The sequence below is a fragment of the Rousettus aegyptiacus genome, unplaced genomic scaffold (genome assembly GCF_014176215.1).
Source record: "Rousettus aegyptiacus isolate mRouAeg1 unplaced genomic scaffold, mRouAeg1.p scaffold_m13_p_4, whole genome shotgun sequence".
Taxonomy (NCBI): Eukaryota; Metazoa; Chordata; class Mammalia; order Chiroptera; family Pteropodidae; genus Rousettus; species Rousettus aegyptiacus.
In genome coordinates, this window is record NW_023416307.1 from 147,934,768 (window position 1) to 147,959,236 (window position 24,469).

At 34.9% G+C, this 24,469-nt stretch overlaps 1 protein-coding gene across 11 annotated transcripts in view; it reads left to right on the forward strand.

Annotated features, from left to right (window-relative positions):
* GOLGA4 (golgin A4) overlaps positions 1-24,469 on the forward strand; it is a 95,365-nt gene that overhangs the window by 58,789 nt on the left and 12,107 nt on the right. For all 11 annotated transcript variants that reach the window (XM_036219907.1, XM_016123966.2, XM_016123972.2 and 8 more), the window contains 10 exons: positions 678-806; positions 3,078-3,233; positions 4,574-8,811; positions 9,389-9,510; positions 9,880-10,010; positions 14,390-14,500; positions 16,279-16,299; positions 16,480-16,548; positions 19,067-19,142; positions 21,841-21,944. In XM_036219907.1, the coding sequence (XP_036075800.1) occupies positions 678-806; positions 3,078-3,233; positions 4,574-8,811; positions 9,389-9,510; positions 9,880-10,010; positions 14,390-14,500; positions 16,279-16,299; positions 16,480-16,548; positions 19,067-19,142; positions 21,841-21,944 (5,157 nt within the window). The remainder of the gene's footprint in view (positions 1-677; positions 807-3,077; positions 3,234-4,573; positions 8,812-9,388; positions 9,511-9,879; positions 10,011-14,389; positions 14,501-16,278; positions 16,300-16,479; positions 16,549-19,066; positions 19,143-21,840; positions 21,945-24,469) is intronic.

The window sequence follows — 24,469 nt, forward strand, 5'->3', positions numbered from 1 at the left end:
TGAGGTATCCCATCGCTTTCTCTGACCATGTGCTGTCATTACACTGTTATAATTACTCTAGTTTTATATGTTCTGCTCTTTGGTAACCTCTCCTTGGTACTCTTTTTTCGGAAGGGTATTGGCCATTCTTGCATGTTTATTTGGTCTAGAGGACATTCCCCCAATTCTGCTGGCAGTTTTTTAATTATACTAAAATTTTAGATTTATTTAAGGAGGTTTGACATTTTACATGATTAAGTCTTCCTATCCAAGAAAGAACAAGGTCAGTACTTTTTAATAGTGCATGCCTGGAAAGCTAGGCATAATTAGATTGTTGCAGCCAGGGCAGCTGTACTGTAGGGGAGCGCCCTCTCTGAGAGCATCCCTGTTTCCCCTACTGCGCTTCCCCATCCTGATAGGTGAGAAATATCCCTGCTATATGCGGAGGCGGACCACTTGGGACTGACTACTGCAGCAGCAGCTCTCCTTGTCTTAAACGAGGAGCAACATTTAACTGGTTTTTCTTTTACCTATTGAGAATTCGGTGACTTTCGATTTATGGGGGAAGAAGTATCTTCTGACTTTTCCTTTTAAAAAGCTATTAGCATCATGATTAAACTGTAATAAAGTATTAGTTGTAGAGTTACATATTTTATTCTGGGTTTTGTTTTCATTTTAACTATTTGGATGATTTTCAGAAATCCTCAGAACAAATTGCTAAATTACAGAAGCTTCATGAAGAGGAGCTGGCCAGCAAAGATCAGGAACTGACCAAGAAGTTTCAGACCCAAGAAAGGGAATTTCAGGAACAAATGAAAGTATCTCTTGTAAGTACTTATTTGGTTTTTACTAACGGTCAACTTCGCAGCTTTATAAAGTTGTCATCGCTTATCCCTGACTCCCAGCTTGAGGTCAAATTATTGGCAGCCTTGACTTTTGAATAAAGAGAGGATAGGATGTAGGCAGGAAAGAGGCTGTTAGAGCTCGTTAGTATTGCGCGAAAATTAAATGTACTAACTTAACAAGCTTTCATTAATCATTTTATTTGTTTCTCATCCCTTTCACCCTGGTGGTAAGTTATGATTAGGTAGAAGTAAAGGAAAAGATGGGTCAACTGAAGCCAAAAACTGGTGACTGTATAACTCATGAAGAATGTCTAAAAACTCACCAGACTGAATGTAGAAAAGCTCAAGGCTCAGAAAATTTTGACTGAAATACCTTTTAAAGAAGAAAAAAATGAAAATGACCAAGTAGTTTTCATTTTAAGTAGAATAATCTCAGCCGTAATTTTCAATCCATATGATGTTTAAAAAAATGAAGGAAGATGAAAAATAACTGACTGCACTAACAAGTGAATTAACCAGAGAAGCAAAGAGAAGCTTTTTTTGGAATAATATATTTGAAAGTTTAAAACAATAAATTTTTTTTCTCAAATTGTAAAAAAGCTTCTTATATAAGTTATCATAAGAAGTGTTAATGCCAAAAATTTAGTTTATTTATATGTTATCCATAAGATAATATATATAATTTAAAAATACTTTCAGTGCAAAAGAATGAGAAACAGAATTTGTAATCTTTTTCTTTTTTCACGTATATGTATATTTTCATTCTCTATTGGATCTGGGGCTCTGAGAATTTCCAGCAGCAATGTTTCCTGAACTGAGTCAGGGTGTTCACTTATCTCTGTGGGACAAACAGTGGATTTACAGTGCTGTCGGCTGAGGTTAGGGATTTAGTTTGTGGTTGTGACATATACGTGTATATGGGCACATAATTGCATTCTTTGTTGGTCCAGAAAGGATATGAATCAGTTCGTAAGAATACTGAAACTATAACAGAACAGCATAAATTTAAAATAGGGGTATCAAAATAAAGAAACAAAGCAGGACATAAATGAAGCTGGGAATGGCGCTAAAAATTCTTGTCATAAAGACCTACTGTGGGTTTTCATGCTGCAGTAATTGGCCATTGGGAGCACTGAGCCTTGATCATTGGCCTTGTTAAAACTGTGTTCTAGGAACTGATATATTCAGATATTCCGAGTAGAGAAAGCAGGACATAAACACACATAAAAAGCACACGTGCACACACACACACACTTGCTCTCTTCTATTCTGCATTCTTTCTAGTTTCTCAGAGACGTTAGCTTTGAGTTGAGAGTCCAAATGCAACAGACTATTAAAATTTCCTCTCTTATTTTTATGAGCACATAGAGATGTATTTAAAATCTAGTTTACATTAAGCAATACAGTATGTTTTAAATGATTTAAAATTAAATAGAAACTAATATTTTTTTATCAATCTATTTATAAGATGGTGCAAAATCTTTCCTTAAAGCAATATGCTTCACCGGAGTGTAGCGAACTGTAGTGAAAATGTCACTGCTGGTAACACAACCCTGAGCGATAGGTATGGATAAGTATACTTAATTGGAATCCAAAGCCACTAAATGTTAAAAACTGCTCTCTAGAGCTTCTCTTTTCAAACAGTAAACACTTTTAATGTGAATGTTGATATATAATAAGGACAATCAAAGAAGCTTTTCAGGATTGATGGGACAGTAAAAGGGTCCAGATCATCTGAAAAGAGTTATGTAGGCTTTTATAAGTAATTCCTTGATCTAAGCCATATACTCACATGTTATCCTCTGAATTTGATTGGTTTTCCATGTGGGGTGCCCTGTTATAATGATGTATTTCTCACAAATTATACAAACTTGTAACATAGTTTCTCAGCCTAGAGTTGAAAAAACAAACTCTGGAGCGCGGAGAAGGGGTAGCAGCACTTGTGTGATCCTTCACATTCAGCAGTGTTTTGCAAAACATTTTCAGGAGTGGAAAAATGGCAGATGTAGTGTGGTTACAGGAACAAAAATTTTCATATCAATGGTAATTGTGCCAAAGATTGACCAGACCACACTGTAAAAGCCACAGCCCCTCGTTTTTGTAGACTAGAGCATGGAACGAGAGAGGTTATGATATTGTCTACCTCACAGGGCTGGTATGCAGATCAAATGAAATGAATGATACCTATGGAAGTGCTTTGGGAATGCCGAAGATTTATGTGGATCTAAGGTGGTGGTATTGTTTTTGGCACAGGAAAAATGTCAATCAGAATATTTGAAGATCACCCAAGAGAAAGAACAGCAAGAATCTTTGGCCCTGGAAGAGTTAGAGTTGCAGAAAAAAGCAATCCTCGCAGAGAGTGAAAATAAACTTCGAGACGTTCAGCAAGAAGCAGAGACTTACAGAACTGTAAGTTTAAGTAATATTCATGTTCCAGAGGTTGAAATTGTTTGAATATGAATACTGTGTTATTTCTCCAGTCAGTAAAAAGTTATAGGGAGGCTTTCGTTCTACCAGGTTAGATTTACATATACATGTACTTCATTTTTAGGTAGTCAGAGCTATTCGTGGGAGTGGTTTGGTGTTTACTACATAGTGCTCTGGCTCTGCCTTTAGCTGGCTGTATTTCAGTCAGCCACTCACTTTGATTCTTTGCACTTAGACTCTGCAGCATCTCTGCCCCATTACTTACTCACCCTGATCTCTAGGAAGTGGCCTCATTTTGTAGACAACCCTTGCCCTGCTGCCTTCCTTCCTGTCTAGCTTCATTTCATGTCGTGTCCTGGACTTAATTCTTACTCTGTATCACAGTACCTGCCCGTACATTAACATTTTCCCCAAATTCCCTGTATTAAACATACTCCTGTAATGAACATATTGTATGTATGTCTCAGTGTGTACCTTTTTAAGGTCCTCTGGCCCTTCCCTCAGGAATATATGAAATGTACACCCTGTTACGAATAAACTCATGTTATTCATTTAGACTTTTTGCTTTGATTTAGACAGTAAAACAGCCACACTTCTTAGCCATAGTTCTAAATTGTGCTTTATTTTCCCATTTCCAATGTTTATGTAAAGTGGCATGGTGGAAAGGAATGGGTACTCAGGCCTAGATATTTTACTTGTTAGTTTTGTAAATATACCATAATTTTCTCATCTCTTACATGAAGAGATTGGATTTGGTAATTCCTTAAGACCTGCTCTGTGTCTTAGCCCCTTTCCCATCAGAGTCAAGATTGATATTTTCATGAAATAATAAACTCGATATTTTCTTTATAAAATTTGTGCAAGTTCCTTCTTGCAAAATATCTTCTAAATAATAGTTTTGGGGGTAGACAAATCAGATACACGATTTATCTTCTAAAATTAAATTATGAAAGTAATAGAATACTATCATAGGCCTTAAAAAACAGATAAAAATGCCCATGTTTCTACCAATAATTGCCATTACCTCTTTTATGACATTTCTTTGTGACTATCCATTTATAATATTTTTGAAATATAGGTAGTTGAAATAATTACCCAAGTAGGTAGAAAGAATCTGGAATTGTGAGCTGTGTCAAAAATAGAATCTTTTCTTTGTTATATAATTTCTGTAGGTATTGAGTACAGATTCTTTGTCCTTTTTACTCTTTGGTGTGATGTGTAGTTATCTAAATTTTAATCTTTAGGAGTAGGCGCTATGCTATGTATATTATCACTAATAAATAAGTCCGTACTTAATAAAAATATATTTGTTTTATTAACAGAGAATTCTTGAATTAGAAAGTTCTTTGGAAAAAAGCTTACAAGAAAGCAAAATTCAATCAGAAGATGTAGCTGTTCATTTGGAAGCTGAAAAAAATAAGCACAATAAAGAAATTACAATCATGGTTGAAAAACACAAGACAGAATTGGAAAGCCTGCAGCATCAGCAGGACAACCTTTGGACTGGAAAACTCCAACTCTTAAAGCAACAACATCAGACCGAAATGGAAAAGCTTAGAGAAACGTATGAACAAGAAAAAGAAATATTGTTGAAAGACAAAGAGAGTATCTTCCAGGCCCACATAGAAGAGATGAATGAAAGGACTTTAGAAAAGCTTGATGTGAAGCAAACAGAACTGGAATCATTGTCTTCTGAACTGTCAGAAGTATTAAAAGCCCGTGATAAGCTAGAAGAGGAACTTTCTATACTAAAGGATCAAGCAGATAAAGTGAAGGAGGAATTAGAGGCCAAGCTGGATGAACAGAAAAATCATCACCAGCAACAAGTTGACGGTATTATCAAAGAACAAGAGATGTCCATCCAGAGAACTGAGAAGGCATTAAAAGATGAAATTAATCAACTTGGGCTTCTTCTGAAGGAAAAGGATAAGCAGTTGAAAGAACAGCAGATTCATGTGGAAAATTTAGAGGCAGATGTTAAAAGATCTGAATGGGAACTCCAGCAGGCATCTGCTAAGCTGGATCTTTTTCAGTCACACAAGGATACCACACATGAACAGGCAAAAGCACACGAGGAGCAGTTGGCCCAGTTGCAACAGAAGTTGTTGGATTTAGAAACAGAAAGAATTCTTCTTACAAAACAGATAGCTGAAGTTGAAACACAAAAGAAAGACGTTTGTACTGAATTAGATACTCACAAAATCCAGGTGCGGGACTTAATGCAGCAACTTGAGAAACAGAATTGTGAAATGGAGGAAAAGGTAAAGTCTTTAACCCAACTCTATGAGTCCCAACTTAAGGATAGTAACATAGAGCAGGAACAGACAAGTCAAATCTTGATGGAGAAGGAAAATGTAATTTTACAAATGAGAGAAGGACAGAGCAAAGAAATTGAAACACTCAAACAGAAATTATCAGCCAAGGAGGACAGTATTAGTATTTTGCATGAAGAATATGAAACCAAATTTAAAAATCAAGAAAAAAAGATGGAAAAAATTAAACAGAAAGCAAAGGAGATGCAGGAAACATTAAAGAAGAAATTATTGGATCAGGAAGCCAAACTTAAAAAAGAGCTTGAAAATACTGTTCTAGAGCTTAGTCAGAAAGAAAAAGAGTTTAATGCCAAAATTTTGGAAATGGCTCAGGCTAACTCAGCTGGAATCAATGATGCAGTGTCAAGACTGGAAACAAACCAAAAGGAGCAAATAGAAAGTCTTACTGAAGGGCATAGGCGAGAACTCAATGATGTCATATCAGTCTGGGAAAAGAAACTTAATCAGCAGGCTGAAGAACTTCAGGAGAAACATGAAGTTCGATTACAGGAAAAAGAACAAGAGGTTGCAGAACTGAAGCAAAAGATCCTCATATTTGGGTGTGAGAAAGAAGAGATGAACAAAGAAATAACGTGGCTGAAGGAAGAAGGTGTTAAACAGGATGCAATATTGAAGGAGTTAAAGGAACAGTTAAACCAGAAGTCTGCTCACATGAATTCTCTCTCACAAAATGAAACTAAACTGAAAGCGCAACTTGAGAAGCTGGAAGTTGACTTGAAGCATTCTCTGAAGGAAAATACTTTTCTTCAAGAGAATGTGGTTGAACTGAAGATGCTGGCAGAAAAAGATAAGCTTAAGGTTTCTGAGTTGACCGACAAGTTGAAAACCACAGATGAAGAATACCAGAGTTTGAAAGCTTCACATGAAGGAAATAAGAAAAGCCTAGAAGACAAAAGCTTGGAGTTCAGAAAGCTGTCTGAGGAACTAGCAGTTCAGCTGGACATTTACTCTAAGAAAACCGATGCCTTATTACAAGCTAAAACAAATGAACTTATCAACATTAGTAACAGCAAAATTAATGCCATTCTCTCTAGAATTTCCCATTGTCAGCACCACACAACTAAAGTTAAGGAGGTACTACAAATTAAAACTTGCAAAGTTTCTGAATTAGAAACACAACTTAGACAGCTAACAGAAGAGCAGAACAGACTAAATAGTTCTTTTCAACAGGCTACTAATTGGTTAGAAGAAAAGGAAAATCAAATTAAGAGCTTGAAGGCTGATATTGAAGGTCTGGTAACAGAAAAAGAAGTCTTACAGAAAGAGGGAGGCAATCAGAAACAGGCCGCTTCTGAAAAGGAGTCTTGTATCACACAGTTGAAGAAGGAGTTATCCGAAAACATCAATGCTCTAACACTGATGAAAGAAGAGCTTAAAGAAAAAAAATCAGAGATCAGCAATCTGAGTAAACAAGTAACTGACTTGAATGCTCAACTTCAGAACAGTATTAGCCTGACTGAAAAAGAAGCAGCTATTTCATCACTAAGAAAGCGATATGATGAGGAACAATGTGAATTGCTGGATCAGGTACAAGATTTATCTTTAAAAGTTGAAACTCTGAGTAAAGAGAAAATTTCTGCTCTTGAACAGGTAGATAACTTGTCCAACAAATTCTCAGAATGGAAGAAGAAAGCACAGTCAAAATTCACACAATATCAAAATACTATTAAAGAATTGCAGATGCAGCTTGACTTAAAAACAAAGGAAGCCAGTGAAAAGGATGAGCAGACAACTTTATTGAAGGAAGACCTCAATCAGCAAAATAAAAGATTTGAATGTTTAAAGGGTGAAATGGAAGATAAGAAGAGCAAGATGGAGAAAAAGGAGTGTAATTTAGAGACTGAGTTAAAAACTCAAAGAGCAAGAATTGTGGAATTAGAGGAGCATGTTACTCAGAAGACAGTTGAAATCGAGTCTTTAAATGAAGTTCTTAAAAATTACAATCAACAAAAGGATATTGAACAGAACGAAATGGTTCAGAAACTTCAACACATTCAAGAGTTAGGAGAAGAAAAGGACAACAGGGTTAAAGAGGCTGAAGAAAAAGTCTTAAGTCTTGAAAAGCAAGTGGCTTCCATGAAATCTGAACTTGAAACTAAAAAGAAAGAATTGGAACATGTGAATTCGAGTGTGAAAAGCAAAGAAGAGGCGTTAAAGGCTTTGGAAGATAGACTCGAGTTAGAGAGTGCTGCGAAATTAGCAGAACTGAAGAAAAAAGCTGAACAAAAAGTTGCTGCCATCAAGAAGCAGTTGTTATCTCAAATGGAAGAGAAAGAACAGCAGTATAAAAAAGATACAGAAAGCCATTTGAGTGAGCTAAATACAAAATTACAAGAAAGAGAGAGAGAAATTTATATCTTGGAAGAAAAACTTAAGTCAGTGGAAAGTTCACCACAGTCAGAAACGTCAGTTGTGCCCAGATCAGCAAAAAATGTGGCAGCATGTACTGAACAAGAGGCAGATTCCCAAGGCTGTGTGCAGAAGGCATGTGAGGAAAAAATCAGTGTTTTACAAAAAAACGTAATTGAAAAAGAAAAGTTATTGCAGAGGCTAGAGCAGGAAAAAGAAGAAACATCTTCTTCCCTTTCTGAAATGCAGTGCAAATACCAGGAGCTCTTAATAAAGATAAAACACGCTGAAGAAAAGCAGCACGAGGATCAAGCTGTGATAAATCATCTTCAAGAAGAACTTGAAGAAAAAAACCGGAAATATTCTTCTATAGTACCCCAGCATGTGGAAGGAGAGGGAGGTAAAAATAACATAGGGACAAAGCAAAACTCGGAAAATGTGGTCGATAATGTCCAGAAAATCCTCCAGGAGAAGGAACTAACCTGTCAAATTTTGGAGCAAAAGATAAAAGAGCTGGATTCTTGCTTAGCAAGAGAGAAGGAAGGACATAGAGTTGAAATGGAGGAGTTGACCTCAAAATATGAAAAATTACAAGCTTTACAACAGATGGGTGGAAAAAGTAAACCCACAGAAATTTTGGAAGAAAGTGCTGAAGAAAAGTCCAAATCACACGTGGTCCAACCCACATCGCTTAGTAACATGGAGGCTGAGCACAGCGACCTGGAGTTTAAATTAGCAGCGGCAGAGCAGGAGAGGCAGAAGCTGAGCAAGGAGGTTGTGAAATTGCAGAAAGATATTCGAATGTTGCGGAAGGAGCATCAGCTAGAACTGGATATAACAAAGAAGGAATGTGAACAAGAAATGGAAGAGAGAATCAAGTAAGGTTTTTTTTTTTGTTTTTTTTTTTTTAGCATAAAATCCTCTTTAATTAGTCCCTTTTCTGGAGCTTAATACAGTTGTTTCACCCACCCAAAGTATTAAGCATAAATCTAGTAAGTTACATACTGAGGAGAAATAAAAGCAATTTAAGTCAAGAGGCAGTTTTATTCCATGTCCTCTTTTAGGGGGAAAAACCTTTTCTTACATGTATTATCATGGTTATTAGGTACATATCCAAGGAATTATTTTCATTTTTTGTTATTTTAGGATTAACATTATCATTATATAAGATTAGATGTGTCTGGTGAAAAATTTTAAGTGGAAAAGAAAAACTTTTAAATCCCCAGGACCATTTCTTAGAGGTAATCATAGTTTATATACCCTTCCAGAAGTAGTTGACTGCGCCTAGACACACACACTCATGCGTGCCCTTAAAAATGCTTTTATACCACTGAGATCATACTGTATGTTTTGAAGACCAGGTAACTCTTTAGATCTTGTTTGTTTTTTGTTTATTTGTTTTTTGTTTTGTTCGTTTGTTTTGATGATAATTAACTCTATATTTTCGTTACTCAGGCAGGAGCAGGAAGATCTTGAGTTGAAGCACAATTCCACATTAAAAAAGCTGATGAGGGAGTTTCATACCCAGCTGGCACAAAAGGAACAGGAGCTCGAAACAACCATAAAAGAAACCATTGGTGAGGAACATTTTCAATTCAATAAAGAACAAATCAGAATCAGCAGTGACTATTTATAATTTAAGCTTATTCTTTGTCACACTGTGCAAAGTGCTCCAGGTAGTTAAACTGGACGAAAAATAATTCTTGGCCAGGAAAATTCTCTAATGGGAACCTATACTACCTGGCAGTGGAGGAGCAGGTGAAAGAACCTGAAAGCATTAGCTAATTAATTAACTCGTAAAGATACTTCTGCTTTGTGGGAAGGGTACATTTGTTCAGTTGATTTTCATCAAATTTGATTTGGAACATGGGTTCTTAACTGCAATTGGGATGTATATATTCTTACCTAATGTGTTTTCTCATGTGTGTCCATTTTTTATTTATTAGATAAAGCCCAGGAAGTGGAGGCTGAACTTTTGGAAAGCCATCAAGAAGAGACAAATCAGTTACATAAAAAAATTACAGAGAAAGAAGAAGCTATAAGAAGAACAGCCAAAAGATATGAAGAAATCCTTGATGTACCTTATTTTCTTTTTCTATTTTGAAATTTAGCTGTAGTAGATTTCATGGTAGTCCTTCATAAGATTGGACTGTTAAGATTTCCCGTTTGTTTGTTTTTTTAACGTATAGAGGGTTTTTGTTTTTGTTTGGCTCAATTATCTAAATTGGTATTTCTACACAGTATGCAGATTTATAAGAAGTTTAATTGATTTCCACTAAGATTATAGTTCCTTGATTAGATTCTGCTAACCAGGCCGTGCAGTCCAGTTGGCAAGTATTGAGGCAACAGTGAGTTGCTAAAGGAAAGAATGTATTCTTTTATCTTTCTCAAAGTCAGGCTAAATTGTGAGAGAGCCAGACTAAGAAATGAGAGTTTGTACTTGGGTGAAGTCTGAGTATTAGGAGAGTTAGAGTGTTTTAGTGTGGCTACGTAGCTGAGATCTTTTCAGGAGGACCAGTTGACTTTATTCCATCCCTACCCAGTTCACATGGTTTTTGTTGGTCTCAAGGGAGAAAGAAGATGTTAAAAAAAAAAAAAAGGAATACATCAGTCAAATCTTTTATATTTAGTGAAAAGTTATTTCAGTATACTTTACTAATGGTGGATGATCATGGTCATTTTTGAATGACAGTGTATGAAGATAAGCTCTGAATGCTAGTGGGTATTTTGAACTCCAGAACATTTTCAAAGGTAAAACAATGAAAATTATGTTTCGTTACTCCAAGCCTTATTTTACTATACGCTAAGAACCTCTTGATTAAGATTGTGTCAATCAGAAAATCATGCCTCAACTGACTATGGCAGCAATAGAAGTCTGAGCCGGGAATAGATCCTAATAATAATTTTAAATGTAATTGAAAGGGCCAAAATTCTAAGATATGACACATGCATATACTTTTTGAGCTTTAGACCTCATTATGAAAAAATTCGAATGATTTCATGTTTTCTTACACTTTCATAGAGTATATATGTGTGAAGTTTATACTGTTGTTTCTTGAATTCCTTAGAGAATGTTGGAATTGGAAGATATATTGAAGTTAGTTTAGTTTCATCTTCTGTTTTTCTTTCTTAGAAAGAAAAGCAAGTTCAGCATAGTTGAATGATTTCTCTATAACTACAGTGAGTGATAGAGCAGTGACTCTTCATTAGCTTTATATATTTTATAAAGACTTTTCCCTAAGACAGGAACTTGGGGAAGGCAGCAGTTATTTATCAAGTCTGGGAGCTTCATTTGCCACAGCTACAGAATTCCCTTTTGTGAACTACTTCTCTGTTTCTGGATTGTGGGATAATAGACAGTAGATTTTCTTGGCCATTACAAACTTCTGAGGGGTGAGGAGCAGGGAGAGAGGTTAGCCTCTGATATGATTCATCCTTGAGAATCTGCTCTTTATTAGGGAAAATGAAGAGAATGGACCTCCAAGCTTTAGGCTTAGAGTAGCAGAGCAAGTGGGCAGAAAGTAGAGGGCGGGCAAAGGAGTTGGGTAGACGCTCTTCCAAGCTCCTTCCTGTGTCTCAGACCAGCATTGTCCATTAGAAATATGATGCAAGCCACAAATGTGAGCCACATATATAATTTAAAGTTTTTAGTAGCCACATTAAAAAAAATAAACAGATGAACTTAATTTTAATAATATGTTAACTACCCCATTATATCAAAAATATTATTTCAGTATGTGGTCAGTAAAAAATTATATATGTGTTCTTTGAAATTAGTATGTTTTCAAATTTATAGCCCATCTCAGTTTGGGCTAGCCACATCGGAAGTGTTCACAGCCACAGTTCTAGGACCGCTAGTGACTACTGTATTGGACAGTGTGGCCCTAGACTTTCCACTGCCAGGTCTGGGAGTTGACTTTGTGATTAAAAAGGAAGTCCTCATCTAAACACCCCAATTACATAATTTGTCTTAAAGAATTTCTTTTTAAAATCATAAATTTTGCTAAAAGGGTATATTAATTCTCAGCAAACACCATTTATTTTGATTCTGAGACATATTCTCTTACTATTTTCCTGCTTAAAAATGTCCGGAATTGGAGTTTTAGATAGGATTGTATGTATTATATAGCAGTGTTTTTTTTCCCTTCTGAAAAGCTGTTATTAGATTGATGATTTGTCTCATGATGATATTATAGAATGTTGTGTTTTTGTCATCTACTAAAATAATTCTGTGATTTGTTAAAAGCAAAGTAGAGCACAGAAACATTTTCATTTTCCCATCTTTATTATCATAGATCACATTCTTATTTTTTCCATTTTGTACCCAAAGTTAGCCTTTTAAAGAATATTTTTCTGCATCACATTTTCACTTATTCTTTTGGAAACCTTGAAATGAATTAATTGCATCTGCATTCCTTTGGTACTCATCTATATTTATTACTTCACTTAAAACATGTGATTTTTGTCATACATGTATGTTCATTAATATATCAGACCTCTCCCCTAGACTGTAAGCATCTCGTGGGCTCATACTAGACACTTGATAAATTTGAAGGAGATGACACATGGTAGGGCAGGAAAGAACTTACTTGGTCAGAAGGTGATGATATCTCAAAGGAGGAATCGAATCCACACAAGTAAGGAAGCTTACGTAATCACCATAGTCCCAACCTCAGTGCAGTTTCATTGAGAGAAAGTAGCGCCTGAAGCTAAGTGGATACGAAACTGGTTTCTTTTTGACGTTGATTGTATTTTTGTGATTTGGCTTTGGCATTATAAGTAGTCTTTAAAACATAATTTCCATGTATGTGCATAAATATTCAATTTAACTATTTTTTCTTATTGTTTTTACTTCAAAACAAGCAGTACTGTTTTTCCTCCTCAAGAAGACTAGAAAGCATTACAAAAGAAATTACGGAACTGTTTCTTAGATTAGAAATAGCACATGAAGGATTCTTTTCTAATTCTTAGAGGGCTTGCTTTAGGTTGACATCCCACAACTGTCAAAGGAAATGTCAGACATAGCTAATTGTCATATTAAAATCTGGATCTAACTGTATAAGTATATATAACAGATGATACTTTTAAACAGGGCTAAATTGCATTGATACAGACATCTGTACAGCCTGGTAGAATAAAAACAGTAAACCAATACTGCGGGCAGTAATGTACTTACAATAGTTTCTGGTGTTTGGTGTTTTAGGGGTGCTGGCTAGGTTAAAGCATGCCTCTATGGGGAGATCTTGAAGGAGATCCCTGCTTTGCTTATGTTGAGAGAAGGGGTTGGTTCTTTTTCAGGTCATCTAAGTTCATGACAAGTGGTATTTAAAGTTAGATTTGCATGTGTCCTGTGGTACATTGCCTTATTTTGTGCCATTGGGCCAATCTGTTTTTGTTTGTTTTTGAGACTTACTGTTTCTTGATTCTGGTAAGTCAGCATCTGTTAAAGCAGATAACCTGTTTATGGTTGTTTTTCCTGTTTGGACTCTTACTCAGCAAACACTTGTCCTGTCTTCAGTACTTAAATCCAATCAATATTCCAATTCCAAATGTTCTTTTTGCACAAAGATTATTGAAAGATTTATAAGAACAAGGAGAGTGCTAGACTGTGTTGTATAATAAATCATGGCAATTATCAAGACAAATGAAATGTAAGGATGGGCAACAGCCTTTTACCAGGATAGTCAAAACAGGAGAGACAGCAATCTGCCAAATTTTATAAGAAGGATTTTTCTGGCCACTAAGTCACATATTATTTTAACAGTCTTGTCAGTTTTTTTTCAAAGGTTGGGGCAAGTAGAGACAATAAATTGGTAACCAATACATTGGACAGTAACTAATTTTTCAAAAATAGATTTTAGTTGAACATTTTACCTTAAAGAACCACTGCTGTTTGGGAACAGATGTGTAGATGTGCAGGTTTGCTGAACTAGGACAAAGAACCACCTCTTGAATTAGACAGCCATTCAAAGGGGTTGGGAAAAAACTTGCACAACGTCTTATGATCAGTAAGTTGCCAGCTGGCTAGACAGAGCTGTGCATAGAAGTATATACTAGTTTAAATTAATTGCCATTTTATGGAAATCCAGTCCAATATAGGAAGAGCCAAAGTCTTAAAACAGGTTTTGTATTATAATTGTCACAACACTGTTATACACCTAATTATTGCTTAAACTTGGGAATCCTAGTTTAAGGAGGGAGAAGTAGCTTGATGAGCTTTATAGGGTGAGGGCAGAGGGAGTGAGGTGTGGAAAAACGATATTCCAGGTATAGTGAGTAGCATTAAAAAGAGCTTGGAGTTAAAAGTGGGGCATGAAGTAAACTACTCAGAGTGCAGTAATGAATACAGTAAAAATGGTTTGTTTCTCCTACAGAGATAGTTTTTCTCTATACTGTGTTGCCTGACTATTTGTTTTTTTGATATATTAACAATTTTTTTTTTTTTTAATTTTAAAGGCTCGTGAAGAAGAAATGACTGCAAAAGTAATGGACCTGCAGACTCAACTTGAGGAGCTACAGAAGCATCAGCAAGGGCTACAGCAGGAAGAAAACCCTGGCAATGATAAAGTGAGAGGAACTGGACTTTGTGTCACATGTTTCTTGAAAACATTGTCAATTCCATTATTTGACTCGCTTACTAACATACATACCTACCTCATTTAATCCTAAGAAAAATCTTTTCATCTGTTTTATAGACAGTGAAACTAATGTGCAAAGAAGTTAGATAAAACATTCTCACCCAATGAATGTTGTATTGGGAATTTAAACCCAATTTTCTAGACTTCAAAGCCTAGACATTTCTGTGTTTCTGTCTTTTCTGAGGAAAAGAACAGAGGAAAGTGAATCTCGTAGCCCTGAGCATAGCCAAAAAGTCCATAGAAAGTGTGATAATTTTAGATTTTTTAAGCTTTGTGCTAAAAATTCATGTAAATTTTATATTCGACTCTATAATATATCCTTATTTGTAATCACATAAAATGTTTTTAGTTATATACCATTAAGAAAAACAATTTCTGTTTTTCTCCTTGGTTAATGAGCCAGATATAAATGCAATGGGATTATTTTTATAATCCCAGTCTTTAAGTAAAATTGATGCTGTGAAAGATAGGCTATGTTTATGCAGTAGCTTCCTGTCCCACTGTGCCCCCCATCAGGTGTATACCCCCAGGGCATGTGGGCCTGAGTTTGAGAAGCTGAACAGTGTACCTACCATTCTACTTCCTAAAATGTTCTCACTCATCCAGTCTTTTTATGGCACTGTCACTAGAGCCTTGGAGAGTTAGGTGGACAGTGTTCATGTCTTCATCCTTGAGACAGAGGATTCATTACAGAATGTCAGTTATCAGGAAGCAATTTTCCAGACAACCAATTATATGGATCACTTTTCCAAAATGGAGAGAAGAGCCTTTATAAAGGCTATGCTGTGTGCTGCTTGGTACCTTAACACGGAGCAAGCTGAGTGGACTGTGTCTTTCTTTAATAGCTACTAAGTGCTCTTGTTTTTTGTTTTTTAATTTTTTTTTTGTCATTTAATCATGATACCAAGTGTTATGAAATATTACTTGCTATGAGAAGAATACATATATTTCACTGTCTAACATGTTCTCTTCCTTAGTATCAAAATAAATATTAATGTTGCATTTTGTGGCATTTCGACCTGTATTGTAATGCCATAGAGTGTTGAAAGATTATGAAATTAATATTCAGAAGGTCTTCTGAGTCCTTTACCTGTGTCATAAGAAAGGAGAGAAAATGCCTTTAATTTTTATTTCTTCTATAAAAACATTTAATTTTATTCTTGATGAATTTTTATTCTTCTTGAATATCTTTGGTTGTTTCTGGGATATCTTGAATTGCATATCAGAGAGTTCAGTGGAAAATAATTTGTGATTATAGCTCAAAGTGGATTCCCAGAAGTGGTTCTTTAGAAGTTTCCCTAAAAAGCCCATCTTTTACTAGATGTTAATATGTTTAATTTAAAAAAATTGTACGAACAATACATGCATGTATGTATTCTTGTTGAAAAAGAGTCATATATAGAATAAACCCGCCATAGTGGGCACCTCCCCTGCTAAGTGGTAATCATTGTTAGGAATTTGATGAATGGCCTTCCAGTCCTTTTTCTTTGTTTACCATTGTTTGTGTATACTTACACTGTGATAGTTGATATAACAGTTAGACTAAGTTTAAAAGCAAATATTTAAAGTCATCTCATTTCAAATCTGACCATTCTCTTAAGACTATAACACTGAATTCTTATTTCCTTGTAATTTCATATTACTTCAATATATTGTTTCTTACAGATTTTATTTTATACACTCATTTTTTTCTTTTTCCATTTTCAGGTAACAATTATGGAGCTACAGGTAACACTAAATCTTCATAGAATTTGACTGAAGGTAGTGTGTTTTCAGGAACATTCTGTGTTTTAAGTTAAAACATAAAGAAACTGTTTTAATAAAAAAATTTCCCAAGCAGTATGGAAATATGTCCAGGCAATGACAAAACCTATGTGTGCACTTCAGATCTGACTCTGTTTCTTTCAGACACAGCTAGCACAGAAGACTACTCTGATCAGTGATTCAAAGTTGAAAGAGCAAGAATTCAGAGAACAGGTAGAGATCTAATTGGTGCCTTTTATTTTGAACTTTCTTAAGTCATGTTAATATGTACTTACGTCTCATTTCACTAATTAGAAAAAAGAACTGATTTAATAGCTGGCTTTGCAGTCTTGTCTTATATAGATGGATATCTCTGTAAATTTATGATTACATATATTTAAACATAGTATAGTCTCTAGTGCTTAATATTTTGGATAAAAATTTGTATTTGTTTAATTTGTAATAAGTTTTAAAAATGGTTATTTTGGATTTTATCAGAGGGAAAATACGTTGACATCAATTTTTACTACTTTTCCTTGTGGTTAAATTGCCTCGACTTAAATATAATTCGGCCACATGTTATCCAGTAATTTGATGTAAATAGGACCACATATGTACTCCTAGAAGGATGCACAAACATGCAAACACCAGTATATATGTATCTGTGGTGCATGACCATTAGCAGACTTTTTCCAAACCAGAGGAATAGTGACTCATGTCAGCAGGCTATTCGAAGGCTAAATCTTCAGGGATATTAAAGTTTTTTAAAATTCATACATATAAAAATCTTGGTAATTGTTGAAACTTGATGATGGATCTGTATTGAGTATGTTTGAAATTTTTCATAGTATTTTTTTTTAAATCCATAAAGATAAGTACAGTAAGTTTTTACTTAACGTTTTCACTTGGTTAATGGAAACTGTGACTTTAAGCAAAACATCGTATAATGAAACCAGTTTTATTGTAGTCTAATTGATATTATAAGAGTTAAGTTCCTGCAGCCTGTTTTCTGGTCACAAAAACATTACCAAACTTCTTTTAAACACCCAAAACACTTCTGAGAGTAAACATTGAAATAAACGTGCGCTAGACATACATTTAAGAAAGATGAATAAAAACAAGTAAGATCATTATTTTCCAATCCACTTATTCCAGTTCGGAGTCACAGATGGCCGGAGCCTGTTCTGGCAGCTCAGGGCACAAGGCAGGAACCCACCCCAGGCAGGATGCCCTTCCGTCGCAGAGCCACTAACACACGCACACTCAGACTGGGACAATTTGGAAATGCCAGTTCACCTAATGTGCACATCTTTGGGATGCGGGAGGAAACTGGAGTGCCCTGAGAAAACCCACTAGGCATGGGGCAAATGTGCAGACTCCTCACAGACAGCAGCCCCAGCCAGGAACTGATTTTTTTTTTCATCAACGTTAAAATGAAGTTGCATGAAGCAACGTTATTCGAAGACCTGCTGTACTAAGCCCCAGTGTTACTTTTTTTCTACTTCTCAATAGTGTGACTTTTCTCATCTGTTCTCAGGGTTAAAATTCCCTTCTTTTACCATCCTCAGATCTTCTAACTGTCCTAACATAATTTTTGTGTTAGATATTATATAGTAGTAAAATACATATAACAAAATTGACTATTTTAACCCTATAGCATATGATTCATTGACCTTTAGTTCATTCACAGTGTTGTGAAACCATCATCATTTTCCAGTTCCCGAACATTTCGTCACCCCTAAAGGAAACCCCATGTCCACTGAGCATCACTCCTCGTTACCTCCTTCCCCAGCCCCTTCAACCACTAATCTGCTTTCTGTGTGTATGGTTTTGCTTGTTTTGAGTATTTAATATGAATGGAATCCTGTAATATTATCTGACTTCTTTCAGTTCGCAAGATGTTTTTATGGTTCATTTATGTTGCAGCATGTATCAATACTGCATTTCTTTTTAAGGCTGAATAATATTCCATTATATGGATATACCACATTTTCTTATCCATTCATCAGTTGATGGATGTTTGAGTTGATTCTACTCAACTCAAACTGAACAGTGCTGCTAAGAACAGCATGTACAGTTTTCATTTGAACACCCGGGGTACATATCCAGGAGTGCAATTGCTAGGTCATATGGTAATTATATGTTTAGCTTTTTGAGGACCCACCAGACTATTTTACTTAGTGGCACCATTTTACATTCTCATCAACACAGTATGAGGATTCTAATTTCTCCACATTCTTACCAAGAAATTTTTTGATTATAGCCATTCTAGTTAGTATGACATTTATTTCATTACAGTTTTAATTTACATTTTCCTAGTGACTAATGATGGTGATCATCTTATCATCTGCTTGTTGGCCATTTGTATATCTTTGGAAGCAACATCTATTCAAGTCCTTTGCTCGTTTTTTAGTTGGGTCGATTTTTCTATGTTGGGTTTTAAATGTTCTTTACATAATCTGGATACAAGTCCTGTGTCTGATATATGATTTGCAAATATTTCCTCACGTTCCGTAGGTCGTCTTTTCATTTTCTGTTGGCCAAAAGTTTTACTTTCATTAACGTCCAATTTATATATATTTTTTCTTTTGTTCTCTGTGCTTTTGGTATCGTATCTAAGAAACTATTTGTATTAATTTTATTTGCCTAGAACCTGTCTTCAGCATTAAAGAATCTAGTGGCTACAGCAGTCCTTTTTTTTTTACATATGGTTTCCATATGAATTTTATATGATTTAATATTTTTTTTTTAGATTCACAATTTAGAAGATCGTTTGAAGAAGTATGAAACAAATGCATATGCAGCAACTGTGGGGACACCCTACAAAGGTACGAATGATCCCTCATATCATGTTATCCATGGTTATTTTTGTTGGTAGATTTATAGATGACTTTATTTTTATCTTTGCTAATCTAATTCTTTACAATGAATATATTTTACCTTTGTAATTCACCAATAACAGTTTTAAGGAAAGAACAGTAGTAATCTAAAATAAAAAATAATGCATATTTGTTGTTTAAAAATTCAAATGCTACAGTGTATAAGTGAAACTTCAAGTTCCCACTTTATTCTCCATTCTCCAAATGGACCTAGTTGACAGTTTATGTATAATCTTCCAGACTTTTCCGTATGTATCAAACATTTACATAATCCACTACATATACTCATACACACTCAGTTATATATTTTACGTGCTTCTGCTTTTTACTATTACAGATATTTACTAATTTTAACCAGGATTTAAGGAGAAAATAATTTCATGAGCATTCTTATATTCAAAGTGGGGAAGGATGATTTGGAAATATTATTCTCAATTTAAATAATGTATGCTACCTACAGAGGATTTTACAGATGAGTTCGGATATTTATGTAGTTGTTCCCTTGAGATGATCATGATCTTTGAATGTCTTGTAACAGTTTTCCACTCTCAGTTTTACTGCCTCACTGCATTAAGAATAGTTTTATTTTACTACATGTTTTGTAAAGCTTTCTGCTTTTTCATGGCAGGCACTAGGAGATAAATCTAAGCCATTTCATATATTCTTTATGTTTTTGAAAATGCTTGTTGCTATGAAATAACAACATAAGATACTATACAATTTTTAATTAAATTACATAAGGACTTGCTTTGAATTCTTTCCAAAATGCTCTTCAAGAAGAAGAGAAAGCCATCTTGGAAGTTTCCCATGGCTCATTACAGAGACGACTCCTGCTACAAAGATTGTTTGCCATAGCTAAGTCAACATAATGGAACTTTCAGCATAGAACTGCTGAATCAGTGCTCAGCAGTGCACAGAGAGTAGTAGTGAGTAATGCTGCTTTGAACATTTGCGTACAAGTTTTTTAGTGCACAGGTATTTTCATTTCTCTTGGATGTCTCTCTAGAGTAAGATTGCAGGCCATTTGGTACCTCTGCGTTTATCTGTGTGAAGTCAACTGGAAGTACGTTTACCTGTACTTCCAAGCTGGTTTTCAAAGTGACTGTACCGTTTTACATACAGTATATGAAGGTTCCAATTTTTCCACATCCTTACCAACACTTATTATTATCTCTTCCTCAGCTCCGTGGGTATAAAGTGATGTCTCATCATGGTTTTGATTTCCTCGTGACTAATGATATTAGGTGGTTTTTATGTACTTACTCACCATTTGTATATCTCCTTTGGAAAAATGTCTATCTATATAGACATTTTTTCCCATTAAAAAATTTTTTTTTTTATTGAGTCATAAGTGTTATTTATATAGTCTAAATACAAGTCCCTTATCACATATATGATTGCAAATATTTTCTCTCATTCTGTAGGTTCTTTTTTTACTTGAAGTTTTCCTTTGAAGCCCAAAAGCTTCTCATTTTGAAGCCTACTTTTTCTGTTTTGTTGTTGTTGCTTGTGCTTTTGGTGTCACGTCTGAAACACCACTGGCTAATCTATGGTTGCGAAGATTGACTCCCTTGTTTTCTTCCAAGAGTTGTATAGTTTTAGTCCTAACATTTATTCTTTGGTCTCTTTGGAGTTAATATTTGCATATGGTGTGAGATGAGAGTCTTAACCACTTTCTTTTGCATGTGGATATCCAGCGTCTTAATACAGTTTGTTGAAAAATCTATTCTTTCCCTCATTGTATTCTTGGCTCCCTTGTTAAAAGTTCGTTGTCTGAAAATTTTATTTCAGGATTCTCAATTCTTTTCTATTGATCTATATATTTATCTTTGTGCCAGGATAACCCTGTCTTGATTACTATAGGTTTGTATTAAATTTCGAAATTGATACATGTGAGTTCTCCAGTTTTGTTGTTCTTTTGCAAGACTGTTTTGACTGTTCTTGGTCTCCATGTGAACTTTCATATGAATTTTAAGATCGGTTTGTCAGTCTCTGCCTTACCAGATTCCCATTTGCCTTCCCAGTAATTCTGTGGTTTCATTTTCCTCTATTCTCCACCCTTTTAGGTATTTCCTATGAACTTAGAATATTTTTATGCAGCATTTTGATGTTTCTTGGTAGCAGAGCACTTTTCAGATTACCTAGTATACCATACTACTATAAGTGCATGCAAGTATATATTTACATAATGTGTAATTATGAATTCAGATTAAAGTTTGTCATAGTGTGACTTCATACATCTGAACTATATTCTTTACTTTTAGATTGAAATGGAGCTTCATTAACAGATAAACTACCTTATTATGACAGTCTTTTTAAGATTTTGAATCAAAGTATTTGAAAACTACTATAATGACATTAATATTCATGCATTTTAAATTGTCTTATCTATATAGTCCTTTAAAATCATCATGTCAGAGTAAAGAGGAAGAAGATGACGAGAAGGAAAAGATTTGAGAAATAAAATTGTTATAATACTTGTTTTTATTCCAAGGGAAAAACACCAATTGGAATTCTGCATGTATGCACAATGCAGTACCATGATGCATCTCTTTGTTCGACTGTTTTTCGTTTGTTGATTTTCTAAGTAATAAGTATTTTTTCAGGTTTTTTTTCTTTATCATTCAGTTTTCTTTTTATTTGACAGGTGGAAATTTATACCATACCGATGTCTCACTCTTTGGAGAACCTACTGAGTTTGAGTATTTACGAAAAGTGCTTTTTGAGTATATGATGGGTCGTGAAACTAAGGTATAAATCATATCTGGAATATTTGGCATGTGGCTTAATTTAGAAGGAAATATGTCTCATTTTTAATATACACATTGATTCTGTATGTTTACTATTAGCAGACTACATGCTAATAGTAGTAGTAGTACTTGTGTCATTGCTTCTAATTTACAGAAGTTAATTGGTGGATTTTGCTTATATTTCTTATATTTATAAAATATTAATTAAAAAAATACTGTTGGATGATGCTAAAACTAAAAATTGAAAGTTCATTAACGTAATACTTTGTGAAACATGTGGCTGTTTTTATTTTGACTTCAGAACCTAAATTTAGGAGAATAGTTATCTTTATGGAGACATAAGGACAATGTGGGAGTATTGGAAATGGTCGTGATTAAGAATGATGACTTAGAGGTGTTTTGAAATATTTGACTGTAGTCAATATAAGAAAATCATTCCTTCACATATGGAATGTTATTTAAAAATTATCACATCATATGGATAATAATACTTGGCTAATTAGTTTTCTAGGATGTTAAATTTATTGTAGGGTCCTTGAGTGTAGATTCTTGTGTTATTCTTACTTGTATCCCACTGCAGTGTTTTTAAAAAGAGCCTTATTTTGGACTTTTGGTATTCAATTGAATGCATTTAGGGAAATTAACAAGTCTTCCCTTGAACAAAATTCTTTCATTTAAAGCAATTTCTGTTTCTGACATCGCGTCAAGTTTTTACCTTCATATACTTTTACATTGTCTCGCATACCTTGGTTAAGAATCAGATAATGAGTTTTCTATTCTTAGAAGCAATCAGTGTTTTACCTTATGAGTCTGTGGGGTTACTGAGTCCTAGGGAGCTAAGCCAGTTCAGAGATAGATTTGGAATATTTTAACTTAAAATGTAAAGGCATCAAAAAATCTCTTTAAAGAATATTATGAATTTATGAATTGTAGATTCAGCTAAATGCTAGGAGTTGTAGGGCTAGAAGTCATTTGAGTCCTTGGTGTCTATAGAAATCTCATTTCTTTTTATCAACTAGTTTCAAACTAAGTAGTGATAAGTGTGATCCTGAACATGTACCACATGAGAGAGATATTAGTTTGCAGTGACTCAGTGTCTGTGTTTCCTGAATACATTTTTATTCAAAGCCTAACTAAAACTTATTTTTTCCTTATCTTTTTAAAACAAAGGTAATGAAATATGACTTTCTCTTATTATGTCTTTATTGAATAGCAGCCTGTATTTGAGGTGTGGTAGATAGTTTAATGTTACCTGATACTATTACAAGGGAAGGGGAAAAGGCATATCTCTTTAAAAAATAGCCTCTCAGAACTTAGGCTACTTTGGTAAATTTGTGAATCTAAAACTACTATCCCAGTGTTGTTGCTAAATAAATTATTTAACCTTTTCTTAGTCTGCGAAATGAAGAGACTGCCTCAACTTGTTTCTTCTGGAGGTTGAAAACATATGTGAGCTGAGAGCTCTAGAGTTTAAGTCCTTCTGAAGAAAGACCCAGCACAAACATAAGATGTATCTGGGGCAGCGCCAGTTCAGCCATGTCTAAGTTTTCTGTTTTCAGGGCTCTGTAGTTAGTGTTAGGCTGCGACTTGGGAGACAGCTGAAAGAGATATCCTCCAGGCCCAGACAGCCCCATTTAATAGCTAGCTGGCAATCAGTGTTGAGGGGTGCTCTCTCTGGTCTTCATCTTCAGCATTCAGTGTATTTTTCTGGTTACTAAAAATGATAAGTAGCCTATCATTCTGCCATCACATTTTATAAATATTGAAAATCAGTAGCAGACTTTCAGTTTAATTTGGTACATATTTATTGAGCACTTACTGCATGTGGCCCTTTTTTTATCACTATGATGGATAGGGAGATGAAATTTGATACCAACCCTAACTTTAAAGGATTTTACCATATACAGATGCTCCTTGATTTAAAATGGGGTTACTTCCCAATAATCCCTATCATAAGTTGAAAATGCATTTAATACACACTACTGAACATTGTAGCTTAGTGTAACCTACCTTAAACCTGCTTGAACACTTACATTAGCCTACAGTTGAGCAAATAATCTAACACAAAGCCTATTTTATATTAAAGTTGAATATTTGTGTAATTTATTATGCATATCATTTTCACACCATCTCAAAGTCAAAAAATCATTAAGTCGAACCATCGTAAGTCAGGGACTGTCTGTAGTTGTAAAGGGGAGCTGTTCTCAGTTAAGCATAATATGATGCAGTATGTTAAGCATAATGTGATGCCATTAAGACAGACACAGAGTCCTCATACTTACTTGTGGGAAGGTCAAGGAACACATGATGGAGAACCACATGTGTCTACTGGGCTTTAAAGGGGGGCTTAGATTTTGATAGATTAGCTCAGATAGGAGGGAAAGCCTAGACAGAAGGTTCAAGGCAGAACACTGAGTGAGTTTTGGAATGACACATAGTCTGGTCCAACTAAAACAATGGATTTGTGAGGTGGAAGTTACTCTGCTTCAGGCTGCACAGAGTGTGGAGGGCCTGGAATGTTTTTAC